Below are 17,291 nucleotides of genomic sequence, written 5' to 3' on the forward strand. Positions count from 1 at the left end.
GGAAAAGCCAGTTTAGTCAGAGTAGCTGTGTTCCCAAGGCAGAGCTACTTTCACATCTGCTAAAATGCCTTTCTAGGCCTTCCTGCCAGATTGCCCCAACTGCCACAGAAACCAGGTGGTCAGCACTTTTCTCTCAAACACCTACAGAGCTCATTCAGCCCCATGGAGAGGCCACTCCACCCATGCCCATGCTGTCAATGCACAGCAACACATCACTGCTTTCTCTGAGTTTTCCAGTGTCATTTTCTTCAACACATTATGTAAAAATAATCCAGAGACTGGACTGGTAATACTTGCACCTACTCAGAGAGGAGCCCACGACTGTCATTCCTGTGCATACCTGCCCTCTGCAAATCCCACACTGTTCCTATAAAGAACTGCACACAGTGCTACCTTGCACTTCCCAGATTGCTAGAAAGGAGCAAGAAACACATATTTACATCAAATAATTATGCAAGTTCAAGTAGAAGAAACAAAAAACAAACAAACAAACAAACAAAAACCCCCCAAAAAACCCCAACAACAACAACAACAACAACAACAAAACAAACTAAAAAAAAAACCCAAAAAAACCACCCAAAAAACTTTCCCTGATCTCTCAGACTCATCCTTGTATTCTTCACAGGTATTTTCAGAAGAAACTCTGGGGTCAGAGCCTGGCTATTTACCCTGGGGGTAGCACAAGAAAGAGGAGGCAGCTGCTCCCTGCTCCACTTGCTGGCTATTAAATAAACTGAGCAGAAGGAGTTTGATAATAAGTGGGAGGCAGGTATGTGGCACCAAGGAGCCAAGTTTATGGTTGTTGGCTTTCTGAGCATTTTAAAATACACTGTGAAATTGATTTGTCATCAGGACAAGAGCCTGTGCTTGTCAGGTGTGTCAGTCTCAGTTTTCGGCTGAGTTATCTGATTCACTAGCGCTCTATTCTCCCTGTCCTATTTAAGACAAATAAAGCTTAAAATCCATCCCATAATTTTCCCAGGCTTTTGGTGGAACTGAAAAATGCAGAGGAGGGGGAGTCTGAAGAACCGTGCCTTCCCTATTAGTTTGTATGAGCCTGCAAAAACAAAAGGACAAAAAATAAAATATCCACAATTCTTACACAGACTCCCAACAATTTTTACTCTTATAACACTCCTATTCTAATGGAAATTCTACTGGACACAATGTCATTTCTCTTATGGTGTCCACAATTCAGGTGCTTTCACACTTGAGCACGATTGTCTTGCCACGTATAAAATCCTGTGTACCTGTATTGCTGCAGTTCTATATGTGGATATGCAAATAAAAGCTTGAACACATACCAGGGCTTGCCTGATTTGCATGATTACATGCATTTCTAAAAATGAAGTCCAGAGTCACCGAAGTTAAGCTTTACAGTAACTGAACTGAAGAAGGGACACTGCTGGGGGACAGCCTTCACCCCACCAGTGCAAATAGAAACCACCAAAGCTTCAAACCCATTCCTGGCAAAAGGTGCCCTGTACACACTTTGAAATTCCAGTAATGAGAAAATATGGAACAAGTAGAAGATAACAGTGAATTTCAGTGGCCATGCCCAAGAAAGCAAGCAAACCACAGGAACTCACAGACTGCCCTTGGGACCTGGGGGAAGAAACAGCAAATTTAGAGCTCTGCACTCAGACACCAGGAGTACATGTAAAAGGCAGGGATGGATTCTTTTTCATCATGTGGAGACATGATGAGTCCTTGTGGATGCTTTTGCAAGAGAAAGGGGAAACTCAGGAAACAGGAGTCACATTTGGATGCTGTGGTTCAGCTGCCATTCTCCCAGGCTGGCTATAACGTTCCTTTCTCCCCATTTTTCCCACAGAAGCAACATACAGCATTGCAAGCGCAGGAAGCAGGGAAGGAAACACAATCCTCATGAGACACCATGTCACCAGGGATGACAGCCTGACCGTGGGAGTGCATAAGGCCATCACTCAGCACAAATGACAGCTATTCCCCTGGGGGGACACACTTGGAGGCTCATGCTAGATGACTATTAACTGCTGTGTACCAGCCTCTGAATGTAGCTGGAGAACAGGTGTGCATCTAATGATACCTGCATGCCCTGATCACTTGCTAGGACTGCTAATAAGGACTGAATTAAACGAGCTGTGTATGAGCCCCATAAACATGTATGGAAAATGTACCTGCTGGGCAAGGGACATAGGTGTATGGAGACAGCTGTATTAGTGTGCAAGACAAAACCAGAAGGGAGGGGACAGGAAGGGACAGGAGGGACAAATGCCTTTTGAAACTGCAATAATCACTTAGGAGAATGTCCTTTGCACTGGGAAGATTTCCCTGGTCATGCTCTGACAGAGAATTCAGGTCCAACTCCATCTCCCTCACAGCAGACTGTGCACTGTGACACAAGATTCAGACTTTCTCCTCTTGCCCAATACCAGTCTTTCAGCACAAGTGCAACTACATCAGAGCACAATCTGAGTGCTCTAAGGCGTCACTATTTTCATACCATTCCTGTCGTGATCAGTGACTTAGTGCTTGATTCGCTTATGATGAGGTGATGTGCACTTCATAATGCTCATGTCATGCACTGTCACGTCATGCACTGTCAAAACACATCAACAGAGCCTTCTTGCTAAATGCCAGCTTGCCTGTGAAGGGAGCCCACGCAGAAGGAATTTACAGACACAGGCTCTCTTCAATAAGCAACAGTTATTTTTTTAACAGTCGATGTAATTCACCCACAGCTAACGCAAGTCTCTCCAAGCAATAGGGACTCCCTTTTATAAATGGAGATATGGAGAAGCCTGCCAGATATTGAGAAATTTCGTTTTTTTCATTTTAAATCAATGTACCAGATTTATCGCCGTGTATACAGAAGAGAAAAACTTTTTTGATGATTAAACACATGGTAAGATTTAATGTTAAACACTATGCTAATGTTAGTAGAATGCACTTAAAAGCACATTTAATGCATTTTAAGGCTTTTCTCTACAACTGCATTCAGCAACAAACCATTGGAAGCACAAGACATGCTATGCACTACCACACTTCCATGCTTACACACAGGGACATTAACACAAGCCATGCAGGACAATACCTTCAACTTTGACAAGTGTCCCAGTTCCTTAGCAGCACTGAAAATCAACTGTGTGCCCTATGGTTGCAGAAGTTAGAAAAGAAAGGAGGGGAAAAGAAAGGTTATAAACAGCTTCACATATCTTTCCTTTGAGCAAGTCAAGTAAGTTCACAGCAACTTTACATAACCATCCCAAGGCCAGGTACAAAAACTGGACTCCTTGCCAGTTTATTACCTAGTACAAACCCTGGCATTTCTGTGGATACCACATCAAGAGCTATTTCAGAGCACAATGTCTTGCTAACCACCCACTTATACAGGATGAACCTTCAGATGGATTGCACACTGTTGGAGTGAAGGCCATCTCCAAACACTCCTCTAGATTTCACATCTAAATACACACAGACTGAAAAAACTGGCCACAGCAGAAGATCACACAACCCCAAAATGAAGAATTCGTCCACAGAGGTAGAGCTCAGTCATCATAGTGGGGTAAGCACAGATCAGATCATAAACAAAACTGGACCTCAGCTGTTCAGGGGTGAGAGACCGCCAAAGTCTACTGAATACTCCAGCATCACCTTCAAATGTCCTAGAGCTTGGCCAATGGCTCTTCTTCCCCCACTGTGCCTTACTGAATAACCTGTATAGCCAATGAAGAAACCTAAAGGGAAGATGAACCCCTGTGACAGGAAATCTTGCTTCAAGGCACTTCACCATTCTCACTGTAAAAAAATCTCTTTCTTTTATCTAGCCTAAATCTACCCTCTTCTGGTTTAAAAGCTACATGATACCTATGTACCAACTGGTTATTTAGACATTGTGTAAGCATTTAGAAAAATGTTAACACATAAAATGTGTTTCAACTATGTCAGGTTGCTGAGAGCCCCATCTAACCTGGGATGGGACATGTTGTATGAGGACTGATTGTTTCACAAACAAGAGGTCTCCAGTAAATCCAATTCTCCTTCCCTCTCCATTACTATACTTTCTGATCTTAACAGTCCTTAAGCTTCCCACTTAACCACAACAGTCTTGACCACACCCCACCCCAAAATAGCTCAAACTGTAATGAAGCAAGATGTAAACCCAGAATTATTATATTGCCCTTTGCCCCTGCCAATGTCACTCAGCTTTCCTTTGCTTCCTTCCCTGGTATTTGTTCATTGTTCTTCAGGTCAGTACTCTGTGGAACAGGAACCATCCCACAAAGAGATTTGCAGAGCAGGCCCTGGGAACTGGCTACTGCTGCAAAAATCACTGCTAAAATAAATTTTTTTAAAAGGATTAAAACTAACATCAGCCCCTCTAAAAGCTGCCCCTAAGCAAAAGTCTCTGTACTATTTGCCTGGGGTAGCAGAAGAAAAACAAGCAATTTATTGATGTAAATTGGAAAACCTGAGACTTGCTCTAGGGCAACCGGACACCCACTGCCCATTACAGCAGCAGCCCAGATCTGAATTTTTTAAGGGGAGAAAAGGCCTTTTCTTTAGTTTTTCCAGCTTTGGAAATTTCTTTAAGCTGAAAGACTCTGTGACCTGGAACCACAGATCACCTCTTGATTTCCTCTACTTGTAACCACCAGCTAACCTTCACTATTCCTCAGGTTTTTGTGTTTGTTGAATGCAAACCGACACAAAATGAACATTATTGATTTTCTAGCTAAACAGAAGCTCTTGATAAATGATTAAATTTACAACTTTTGGCAAGGGTGAAGGAGAAAGTGCAGGCAAGCACAATGAATCTACAAAGGAAAGCTCCTGAAATGAGAAGGAGAGCTTGTCTTGCTGTCAACATCCAATGGATAGTGTTGAAGAGTACAGCCCTCTAATCTGAAAAAGCAGGAATTTCAGTGTATTTCCAGCAAGGAGGATTGAAAATGACTGCACACCAACAGCAACAGAGAGATTCCACTGTGGGCCATGCCAAATAACTGACCAGAATACAGGGTTTCACCAGCCTCTGCTACCCAACAGAATGTGCCTGCTGTTCTATATGATTTGCCATGAAATTCTGTTGACTTATGGGGTCTTAAAATTTAAGGTTTTTGAGTCCATTAACCAAGCAGGAAAGAAAAACCAGAACATTTTTGTATCTGGAATTTTGAAAAAGTCTCCAAACACAGTTAACATCAACCTTTCTTAATTCAGTATTTTCAGCATTCACTGGACACTTTTTTATAAACATTTGAACAACAACATTAACCAGCTGAGGCACGTAGTCTTTCTGCCTCAGGCTTCTACAGACGAGGGCAGGTCAGTAACACTGAGCAATAACTAGCAACTTGATACGCTTCATGGAATAAAGCTGCTCAGATAACTTCCAGTTCTTGCATGCTAAGAAAATTCTTGTCAATCAGTGACAATCTCTGTCAATGCTTCTGCAAGGAGAAATTATTTTGCTGTTACACAGAGTTTGTCATCAGTGCTGGTAACATCTAATGAAAATCTGTACAGATCCTTCCTCTGCCAAATGGCATTCTTGTAAACAAGATGCCATACTTCTCAGAGAAGTAATTTATGCATGGAAAACATACCATAAAGCTCAACAGACAGGACTTATTCCAGGTGTGCCAGAGAGTGAGAACAACTGAACTTAAATTATAAGGTAGCTTTGAGAAAAGCTGCTCACAATGGAATTGATTAAAATGTCAAGGAGAGAATATGAGGACAAATTAAATCCTCATCATGAATCATGCCTAGCTCTGCAGCAAACACCACTGGAAAGGAAATGGGCCTTTATGCTGGTTTTCCTTGCTCTTCCGTGATGTTAGTTGTACTTTCCTAAACTTTTCAGAAACAAGAAACACACCTATAGTCCACAACACAGAGACTTGAATTCCTTGTTAATGGTCTGATATTTTTTCGTTCCTTCAGTGAAAGCATGCAGAGAAAGATCATCAGCTGACTCAAGTCTAATTGTTGGAAGCCAACAGAACAGCACTGATTTATACTCCAAATGACTCAAACCCTTAAAGCGTAACTGTCCTACTGCCCAGCTGACAAAATTAGGAAACAAAAGCCTACTGCAAGTCTTTTGGATTCCAATCCTTTTATGGAAACTGTATTAAATGTGATGCTTGTTTTTCTGAACTGTAACACTGAAAGGAAGTTTTATCTCATATTGTACATTTATTTCCCATAGTTTTTTAATTCCTATGTTCAACAATGAGATCAGACAATTTAACAGTATTTAAGAACATTTTAAAAACTCTACTTTATCTGGTGATGTCTGTTAGCACACATTAAGATAAAACTATTTTTTAGTTGTTGTGGTGTATTAAACCACAAAAATAGACAAAGTAAGCTTAAAAGTAGGGATGAAAAGAAGAAAATTATTACCTGTCAGTACAGAGAACTAGGCACATATGCAGTTCACTGACCATAATTTTATTCAAGGCTAAGAAAGCTTTTTCTCCTCATCACAGAGGCAGCCTTCAACTTTTCTGCTCTAAGCTAGTACAAGGGCTAGGATTCATTTAAACTAACAGAAGTTCAGAAAGGTTTCAGAAAACCTCTTAAAGCCCCACTCTCCTTCACCACAGAGTAGCTCTGGAGCGGCTCAGGCAGAAGAGCCTGAAAAATAGGCAGTCTGTAAGTCAAATGCAAATTCTGTCCTCAGCTCAAAGAAAATTTAGTTCTTATCCTGGAAGATGTTCTTATTTAGTGAAGAGAAGTCTGACAAGTAGAAAAAAAGCACAGCAGGAGCAAGCACAAACAGAGCCTCATATGAAGGGCTGCAGGTACTGTGTGAAATAAAGGAGAGGCTCTAGAGGAATCACCTGTGTATAAACTAAGCGCTTCTTCTCTCACCTGACTAGTCATTGATGGTATAGTGCAGTTTCATCGTAAGCAGCTGAGAAAGAAATGTAATTATTCTGTTAATATCACCAAGCACTGTGCACTGAACCCTAAAATATGGATTCCCAGAGTGTATATCCACTCAACCAAGACAGAAGGTGTTTAAGTACATGCTGGATCTTAAAATTAGTAAAATGTGAATTACTTGGTGAATTACTGGGATCATATTGTTGCTAATCTCAGAAGCCACAGGCAGAGAATGCTCATAGAAGTTGCCCATCTGAAAATCATGAAGGAGACACAGATCAGGTCATCAGAGTGGGACGCTGTAAAACTGCCATGTCCCCTTTGGATCCCTCACAGTGCTAACACTTTCTCACCTGAGCCCTATACTGCAGAATCTTCCAGAAGCTAATTTAAATGCAATTGTTAAGTCTGGAGGGAGGTATTTAAGTACTCTGCAGTGGCAGGGTCACACAAGTGGCAGGCAAGGCAAACTGCAGGGTGATGGGAACCTTCTATCTGAGTATGCTTTCCATGACCTCCATCAAAAAGAATTCTGCACCTCCAGCAGTTTTGCAGAAAGAAGAGAAAATATTCCACAAAAGAGATTCTTTTCTACCATTAATATCTCCTACTTTTTAAGGGCTTCACATGTGTTTTAGGACAGAAATCCCTGTCAGTAGTCTTTCAAACACAGAGGCATCACTAGGGCTTTCTGTTGCTGAGGGCTGGGAGAAAAGTGTGTTATAGTGCCCCAGGCTATTTGTGTCTGATGTGCTTTCAAAAGAAAATAGAAAAAAAACAAAAAAGAAAAAAAAAAGAGCGAAGAAAAAGGAAAAAAAGGCAAGTCAAATTAGATAAGAGAAGCTTGTCACAGCAGTATAACAGCAAAGAGAAAGTACTGCTTCTGCCCATGATGGCAGCCCCAGATTTTGCCTTACCCCTGCCCTGCTAGCCTTCACTGAATGATGAAAATCTGGTGGTGACAGAATAAATGGCTATGCCCCAGAGAACAGTAGAAGCAGCTCTTCATCCTTGCAGCTCATCCAGCCTCACCACCAGTTCCCTGCTCAAGGACTGCAGACAAGGCCATTTTATTTTAATAATTGCATTGTTCATAACGGTCCTTCTGGAAGAGCAACTCATTTCCAGTTTAAATTCGTTCACCCTCCTTACTACCATGCAACTAATTAGACACCAAGAAATCCAGCTATGAGCATTTTGAGTTATCTCAGACAAGAGAGTATATGCTTCAATTTGCTTCTCCATTTGAAATAGAAATGATGGTAACAAGAAACTATGAAAAAACTTTAAGTGGCTTATAGCAATATTCTGCAGGTTGGAAGAATTGGCTGATCACAGTTATTGCCTCCTTCATGATACAAGTACTGAATCACTCTTCTACTCTGCCTTTGAAATCCAAAACTAGCAAGTATAAAGCTCAAACAGCTCCTCCCTAGTTCTCTCTGAGGCCCTTGATCTCACTGATTCCATTCCAAATGGGTCATGTTAATGATGCTCGTATGTAATGATTTTAGCACCTGCTCCCAAAGACTCCTTTTTAAGAGCAATTCAACCAAGACAAAGAAATTTCACCTTCCTAAGTTTATTTTCTTTTTCTTCTTTACAAATCACAAAGGCAAGCAGAAATTATTATTCCAAATCCGAGCTCAGAGAAAGCAGTCTTTAGCAAATTACACCTCATGCTAATTTCATGGTTGTAGGTATGATACTGTACTTCATCCCAAGAGTTTTATTTAAAATCATCATCATCAAGGCCAGAGACAAGGGCCTTCCCTCTCAGAGCAAGAAACACCTATAGCAAGAGGCAGGTTTGCATAACTTCCCTGGACATTGCCACCCAAGAATCCTACTCCAGATATGTGAGGGAACTGCTGAATAGTGAAAACAACTATTGTTCTATGCACCACTGGGAAAAAAGTAAGGCTGCATAACTGAGCTACAGGCTGCAAGTTCTCCCTAACAGCAAGATGAAAAGAAGTTCTGGATCATCTGTAAATAATGAAGTTACAGCCCAAAATTTACACTGCCCCAACTGAGTGCCATCCCCCAGAGCAGCTAGGCATGCATGACTGACATTTAATCAGTTTCTCTGGTTTCTTAGAACTGGGGAAGAGTTAATGTTCCATTATTAAAAGCATCACTACATTCACAAAACACATTCATCCAGCATGTCCACACAGCTGAACAATTATACAAAAGACTGCCTTTGAAGAAAAACTATCTGGACTTGCTTCCAGCTCCCCAGCATCACAGAGGAATCCTGCCAGCCAATGCTGGTGGTTAAGCCTTCTGCGGGGGCTAAAATGGCATAGTTGATTAAAAATCAAGCTCAAATGAACCACATCTATATAGAGACACACTTTGGCTAATAGATGATAGGGCAAAAGTGGCTACAGGTCATGACCTAAGGACATGAAGCCTAACTGCTCCCTAATTCCCACATACACAGACAGCTCTCCTTAGAGGATTGCAAAACACTAATCAGCAAACTGATACACTGGACAGAAAACTCCTTTTGGATCATGGATTTTGAACTGTGGTTGTTTTCTAGAGTGTGGTTGATGTCTTGCAACCCTACCATAAATAGAGATGCTCTCTTTCTTTACCAACTTGTTTCTCCATCCTTTTTCCATGTAGGCAGGCTACATGCAGACAAATTTACCTGGATGGATGACTCACTAGGTCAGGGGGATGAGTTACACAGGCAATGGCAACAGTTTCTGGAATGAGTCAGAAAGGATAAAATGCTTTACCGTATGGTCTGTAAGAGGAGGAAGCACAATCAGCTTCTCCATGGTGTTCATTACCACCCTCCAGAGCTCTTTCAGCACCCGTTTCAACACTGTCTTTTCACACACAGTTGCAAACAGTGTCAAGCTGCAGGGAGAAAGCAAGAACTGATTAAGTTCAAAGAGCAATGAAAAGTTCAATATGCAATGAAAAAGGATCTCCATATGGAAGATTCAGTGCCCTATCCAAAGCAGCTTCTCATAACAATTGCTTTAAGGTAAAAATCTTCCCTTTTCTAAAGCACAGACTGTGTGCTCATCCTTGGAGTTCTAGCACTAAAAACACTAAAACCACAAAATGGATGTTTGACACTTCTGATCTCAATAATTTCTGTTTATTGACCTGGGGATTACTGAAGGTGTCACTTGGTGATAGGTGGTTTGCAATAATACATATGATCCAAATAAGAGCAGGTACCATTGAGATCAAGATACAGGATCCCTTTAAGAAGATGTATTTAGTTTTACAGAGCATACAGAAGAAATTATAAATATAGAATAATAGGCTTTAAGCTTCAAGAGGTTACTATAATGATTTTTGATGAATACTTAAATTAAGACTTCTGTGCAGAAAATCCTGCACAGCTTCTGAAAGCTGCTGAAGTTAGCTAAATCTTTCACCTCTAAAACCACCCCAAAATATTTCTTGGGCAACTCCATATTTTGTCATGACTGCATACACCAATCACCTGCCATGTGTTTATCTGCTCTAACACAAGGAGCTTTATTTCCCTAGGTTTGCCTCCTTTATTACTGTACAGGCTATAAAAAAGGCCAAGAAGTGCTAGAATCTTTCTTCCTTGAAACATTTGTTGAACTTCAGCATTTACTGATCACACTGTGAACAGGAACTCTGTGGCCAGTACCACTAAGACAGCTGACTCTTCTCCATTGTGTAACATCTTCTCCCAGTTTCCCTTCTTTCCACAGCTGGTTAGCCAGTAAATGAACAAAACCAAACAGGGACAGGACTGATACGGGTGGGATGCAGGAGGCATTAAAGAAATACTCTCCTTATGTAAAGGAGGGAAGAAAATAATCCAAGCATGGATTATAGCCATCAAAATTATTTGCTCCACAGCTAGATGGTAAGCTTGCAGCATACCATGTTCCCAATGGTACAAAGGAATATAGCTTTTCAGGATTCATGAAGGCATGCATGGAAAATTATCAAATCAGAAGGCTCCCAAATGGAATGGCTGCTGCAGAGAGTGACTTAGAACACAGTGACACAGAAGAAAGATGGGATAATCAACACTAAGAACAACCAAACCCCCTATACTTTAAACTTGTAAAGCTTCACATCTTTTGCAGCATTTATTTTGAAAATTGCTGGTCATCCCTTACTAAATGAAGAACTGATGTGTATCAGTATTAAGTTTAACTTGTACAAAAATTAAAAACTGTTTCTCTTTGCAGTTCAAGACTTGACTTGAGCATTTACCTGTCCTTGCCTGGATGAATCATGCTGCATGGTATTAATGCAACAGTTAATTAAAGCACTGTATCAACCATGTTCACATCCCATCATTCAGAAGCTTATTTGCTAGTCAGAACAGCAGCAGGTATGACTAGAACAGATGTTTAACACAACTGTGATATGAGTAAAATATGTATCAAGTACATAAGCACTGTTTGCAATATGCTTGCTAGCTGGCTGCAGTAAAATCTCTATAGGAAAAAAAACACAGCTAGAAAATTTACATTTCAATCTTTTTCACTACTTGATCAGCAGTGTGTTTTGCTGATTGCTATAACTGCCAGAGTAGAAAGAACTGGAGTGTGCTTTGGGTCATAACTGGATTGAATGAAGGCTGAAGAGCCCATCCATGGCTTTTGAGAAGCAGATATGGGAAGAAAAGCTATTAATTCTTCTTGAAAATCTGGAGACTGGAAATCTCAGTAACAATCCAAGAATATAGAGCTATTTTCCCATCTGCCTCATTCTTGTTCCAATCCAATGAACTGTATGTGTAGCATATATTTGAACACTCCTTACTTTCCATCCAGGAAGTCCATCAGTGGCCTCAGGACATTATCTGCATCTTGTGCAACTGTATTTCTGGCATTAGCAGCAGAATTTGCTGTCCCTTTCACTTGACAGAGGATATCAGACATTTGCTTGACACACTCATCAATCCGAGTCTGAAAGCTGCACAGATAGGAGAGAGGCAAAACCAATACTATTAGTGGCAGAAATACAAGGTGAAAAATTTCAAGTTCACTCAGTTTCACACTTTTCTTTCACAAGACTTTCTGCTCTTTTCCTTACTGTATTTGTCACCAAGGGGCATGCTCTCCAGTTCCTTATGCCCACCACCCACATATAGCTGACCACCTCTGAACACAAGACACAAGCATGTTTGAGAGGAGTTTGTTCATTCATCTTGCAGCAAGAAATTATCCTTTCCTGACTTCAAGAAACACTGTTATCCTTAGCTTGAAGCACCCTGCTGTACCCTTTGCTTTCTCCACCACAGAGACTGGAATATCACATGGTGAAATGCCACAAGGCATGCCCCACTCTGAGCACCCAGGAATCCATCAGCAGAAATCCAGTTATGATCCATCATAGTTTAAGTCTTTAAAATAACAGAGAGAGCCTGAAGGCAGGCACCAGCTTAAACCAGTCCACTGCCATACAGTCCATGCCAAGTGTCAAACTGAGATGTGGGGCTCAGCTGTGCAAAGTGCAGTCTCCCTGTAACAAAGTGACACACAAGGCATTAAAGCACAATTACTTTTCCACCTCTTCCTGCTAAGAGGAGATTCAAAATTAAATAATTCAGTGATTAAAAATTATGAACAGATCAGCAGAGCTGACAACTAATCAATTCAACAAATAAAGGAAAATGCTTTGACATTTAAAAGAACAGTTACTAACAACAGGCACTACAAGTGACATTTTACTATCCATTAATGGCACAGAGGTTTGAAACCAGGAAGAGAAGCTAGAGTAAAGATTTAAGAGGAGGTATGAAACTTTGGAAGCTAGCTTTACATCTGCATAAATGACCTGAACTTCTGTGTGCGAGCCACCAGGACACCTGTGGGTTGGGTGTGAGTATCCCATGGCTCTCACCTTCCTTCTCCACCTGGTCACCTTTCCTGCTCTGCCACCTCTAGCCTCATGGTCCTTCTTGCTCAATTCTAGCTTGCCTCTCACTGGAAAAATTCCACAGCTGTCTCCCACCTGCCCTATTTCTTGCAGAATGGGTCCTGCAGCACTCAGTTGTGGCTGCAATGTCAGCATAACCAGAGACCTAAGCCACATAAAATTAAAAGAGCATAAAATTTTACCTGTGCCATTAACAGTTCCTGTTCTGTCACAGGCCAATCCCACCCCATACTTCTCCCATTGCTTCATCAATTGCAGGACCTTGCTTCAAGATGCTTTAAAACCAGGTCAAGAATGGAAAATAACAATGACCTCATGGATAAAATGTAATATAAGTAAAAATGGTTGCCAGTATTATAAAAAATAATAGATCAGTTACTGTGGTAACAGGTTCACCTGAAAGTGAAGACTGTGTAGATGTACAGCTTAACAGGAGCCCTTGGCAGCAGCAAGCTAAAAAACAACTTCACCTATGCTGTCAGAAGGGGCCTGCTGCTCCCCAGTTCCTCCAGGAATTCCTTCCTTCACTCCTGCAGCCTCCAAGGACAAAACAGCAGCTAGCCTTGCATGAAGGATAAACCCTTCTAAGACTTATCTCCTCTCAAAGTAGAAAATGCTTCTGTGTCCAGACAAAATCCTCTCTCAGCACAAGGGTAGTGAGGTCCTCTGGACGTGTGCTGCTTTCTCATCAAATACAGTTAATCTCACACAGATGAAGAAGAGTTAAGATCAGCAGTGTCAGATGTGCACAGAGGTGAAAGAGCAACTGTTTACAGACTCTGCACAGAATATTGTGGATATCTGCCTTATCTCCTAAGTTTATATCCTTTAGGAGATCATGCTTATATAGTGAACTGCAGCTCTACTTTTCACTTCCTAGGACTGTTAAAGAATAAATTAAGCACCTGAGATACCTGACTGGCTAGATCGCTGGCTGACTCATCTCTCTAAAACACTCTCCAGTATGTATGCTGATACTGGATAATCTCTTTAAATCACATTATCATATGTCAAGATTGTCCCCTAATTGTTTTGTAGCAATGGCACCACGGAGACAATATTCTCCAAGATAAGACTGAAAAACATCACCTCCCTAATCATTATTTCTTGGTCACTCACTGCCTTATTATGAACTTTACTGATTCGATTCAGTTATAGTTTGAGTCTTTCCATTTCTTGAGTAGCATCCATTACTGGCCATGGGAACTGCTCACTTATCTCCCTGCTTAGCTTTTGTGTGGTGAAATTCAAACAGTCTTTGACAAATCCCACTATGATTTTTTAGTCATAAGAATTGCAAACCTGTCGACCCTGGGAGGCTAAATTGGTACAATTTTCTCTGCCTTGCCCATGTTCAAGCTACATTACAGTTCATGCCTGTATTTATCCTGTTATGGAGCACAAGAAATGAATGGGGTTTGTAATGGGAAGTGGTTGTTTTCAAAGGCTAGTCAAGAGTTCTGTATTTTTAGATTTCACTAAGTGACATGCTCTATAGTTCTATAGACTACAAAAGTCTTATAAAGTTGAGCACATTTTTATACTCGGGTAAATGGTAACATATGGTAACATACTTGCAATGAAACCTAATTGCCATTGATTACTTTGGCAATACTTTAAAGAGCTACCTGAAACACTAGATAATATTTGCAGAAGCTTTAGAACAGGGCAATCTCAGATTCTAAACCCGTTTCCTTCTTATTCCAGTATTCATTTAACAATCAGAAATCAGTCAGCTGTTTCATACATTTAGAGCAGAATGTTTAAGCAAGAATGTTGCTTCATAAATGCTAAGCTGGAAACTGCTTTTTGAGCAGTAAAGGAGCAGGAAATTCTGTTATTGACAAGAACTACTTACTGGAAAAAAAAAATAAATCACTTTGTGTAATTCAAATACATTTCACAGTTGAGACATTTCCAAGCTATATTTCCAAGCAGAGACATACAAAAGAGAAAGACTTCAAAAATGTTTTTCATGTCTATAGGTGGTCTCTGTATATTAAAGGCCATAAATTTAGGACAAAAAGAAAAATATAATGCAGTTCACAGAAGTTTCTTTTCTTTTGTAACCTGATTAAATGAGATTAGACAAAGGAAAGGAATGTTTCAAGGACAAGGACTTTGTAGTACTGACCTGTTACCGAACACTGCACTGAGCTCATCCAAAACATTGTTCAGCTTCACCTGGAGCTCTTTGAGATGGTCACTTGCTTCTGCATCCAACTGTGGATGAAAAAAAAGCATTTAAGTTTGAACCCTGAGGCAGTCTGCTGTCCTTTGCAGTGCTTCACTGTTGAGGCTACACTTAATAAGCAGGTGAACTATCCCCACTGGACTCTGCCAGGTAGGATGCTCCCCTCCACTGCCTGCTGCTGCTGCTACAGAAGCTGTGAAACAGTCAGCAGATATTTGCCTAAAAAGCAGCAAATAATTTCCCCAGGCTCCTATAATCCTTCAGTATTCTTCCTGATGTTTGTGAAGTTGAGGAAGAAAGGCAATGTGAACTCCCTGTGGCCAAGAGTGTATCTACATTGAGAATCCATCAAGTTTTGTGCTTTACCCTGGGCTCACAGGTCATGTCACCCTTCTGAGTCTAGAAGGACACAGGGCTTTTCAGGCTGGTTGTTACAACTCAGGCATTTCTCCATGTATGATCTTGAAAGAAGCTATTTCACCTTCCTTTCTGCCGTCAAGTATTTTAACTGAAGACTGACTTAGTCACTGTTCTCAGAAGGTTGGACCCCAGCTGTTTTGAAAACCTGGCCATAATATCATGGCAGGAGCTGTTGTGCTTCTGTTGATCATTTTTGTGGATCATTTTTTGAAGGTAAAATCTCAGTGACTGGTATTGAGCAAACACAGCTTTACTCTCATGTGGGATCAGACAGCTTTTTGTATACAAGTGTTCAGAGGAAAACAGAAATCGAGTTCTCCAAGCACTACATGAATGCTGTTGATACCTTGGCAGGCTCTGTAAGGTAGTGTGTCCTCCATTCTTATCAGTGCAAGGCTACCTGTTTTTAAATTGAACACGATTTACAGAGTTTTGCAGTCCTGCTACCATCACCCCTCCAGCCTCAAACGAGCCACTTCTGAGCAACACACCCATGTGTACACATAGCAACACAGGATGAATGCTTTGGGATCATCTGTTCATAAAGAGTAACTTGTAGAACAGATTTCCTGTGTATGCAGGCAAACAAGATGTTTGCAAAACAAAAAGCTTCCTCTATGGCAGAGCATCTCTTCAGGAAGGTAATGAGCCAGGTACCAGTACAGTGGTTAAAAATCAGTTTAGACTTTTATGGTATATACATCTATACAGGATTTGAAGGAGTTCCCATCTCTAAAATCAGTGCTGAAGCCCTCTTCATATTGCTTCAGCATCTGACAGAGAAAGCCAAGCCTTAGGGGATTTGGAATCTGATCTGCTCATTTTCTTGTTATAAGCTGACATGCAAAATTGACTCTATTATGCATTTGAACCTGTGCTAATGAAACTTCTGGATCAGAATTTTACAAGTAATTAAAGTAAGAACCGACAATCAAGCAAATGATGATTACTTAGGTTTTGTAACTTTGGGCATTGGTGCCTCTGATTATTTTTCCCTTATTAAAGTAAATTTCCTATCATCTTTGTAACACTCTTGCTCTGTGACGGCAGAAGGAAGCTAATGTCATGACAATCAGCCTTCATTCTAGCCAAGCCTGTAGGTAACAAAATAAAAACAGCATTTGGTGGTGGTGGTTTCTCTTCCCCCTACATTAATCCTTCCCTCCTACTGCATAAAGGCATAGTGAGTCACAAGCTGCCTGATTTGCTCTACTATTAATGGCACGGAATTGCCCTCTGATTTCAGCCATTTCTGACAGATTTGAGGTAGGACCAGTTCATGAATCATCAAAACATTTCAATTAACTGCTTTTCCAGCTGGAAAAAAAAAAAGCCAGAAGAATTTGTCACAAGACAATTATTCTTCACTATTTACTTCTACTTCTTTATAAGCTATTAGATACACAGCCTAGAGGATGTTTGAAGTCAGGATCAACAGCTTGTTGTCCTGGTTCATGAACTGCGCAATCGATCATTTATTTTACTGTGAGGTAGCCTGGAGAGCTCCCTGGCTACCTCTAACCTTTCCCGCACTGTTGTATTTCACTGCAAACTGATGTTCCTCACAGCAGATGCACTGCTGTCCTAGTACTGCAAAAAGAGACAGCCGGCACAATGCTTTGCCAAGGGGACAAGCTCCTTTATCTGTGGTAAAGAACTCTCACTCATCCAGAACATCAGCTCACACACAGCTCTCTGGGTACAATTGACAAGACAGCTACCCAGATCTAACTTCGTGGTGCCCAGCCTCATCCTCAGAAAGCCAAACCCTGGTAGTAAACATTCTGGTTCAGCATCCACAAAGTCCCCTGTCATGCTAGAAAAGCTGTTGTTTTCTGAGCAGCTGCTACTAGAGAACAAGGACTCCACATAACACATTACTGATGGT

The 17,291-nt window shown here is 40.9% G+C and overlaps 1 protein-coding gene across 7 annotated transcripts in view; it reads right to left on the reverse strand.

Moving 5' to 3' along the window:
- The window catches only part of UNC13B (unc-13 homolog B), a 206,046-nt gene that overhangs the window by 12,487 nt on the left and 176,268 nt on the right, over nt 1-17,291 (reverse strand). For all 7 annotated transcript variants that reach the window (XM_021554690.2, XM_077790533.1, XM_031507422.2 and 4 more), the window contains 4 exons: nt 14,924-15,012; nt 11,671-11,823; nt 9,636-9,759; nt 3,077-3,133 (listed from right to left, as the gene is read on the reverse strand). In XM_021554690.2, the coding sequence (XP_021410365.2) occupies nt 3,077-3,133; nt 9,636-9,759; nt 11,671-11,823; nt 14,924-15,012 (423 nt within the window). The remainder of the gene's footprint in view (nt 1-3,076; nt 3,134-9,635; nt 9,760-11,670; nt 11,824-14,923; nt 15,013-17,291) is intronic.

This window comes from Lonchura striata, chromosome Z, assembly GCF_046129695.1.
Source record: "Lonchura striata isolate bLonStr1 chromosome Z, bLonStr1.mat, whole genome shotgun sequence".
In the NCBI taxonomy this organism is placed as follows: domain Eukaryota; kingdom Metazoa; phylum Chordata; class Aves; order Passeriformes; family Estrildidae; genus Lonchura; species Lonchura striata.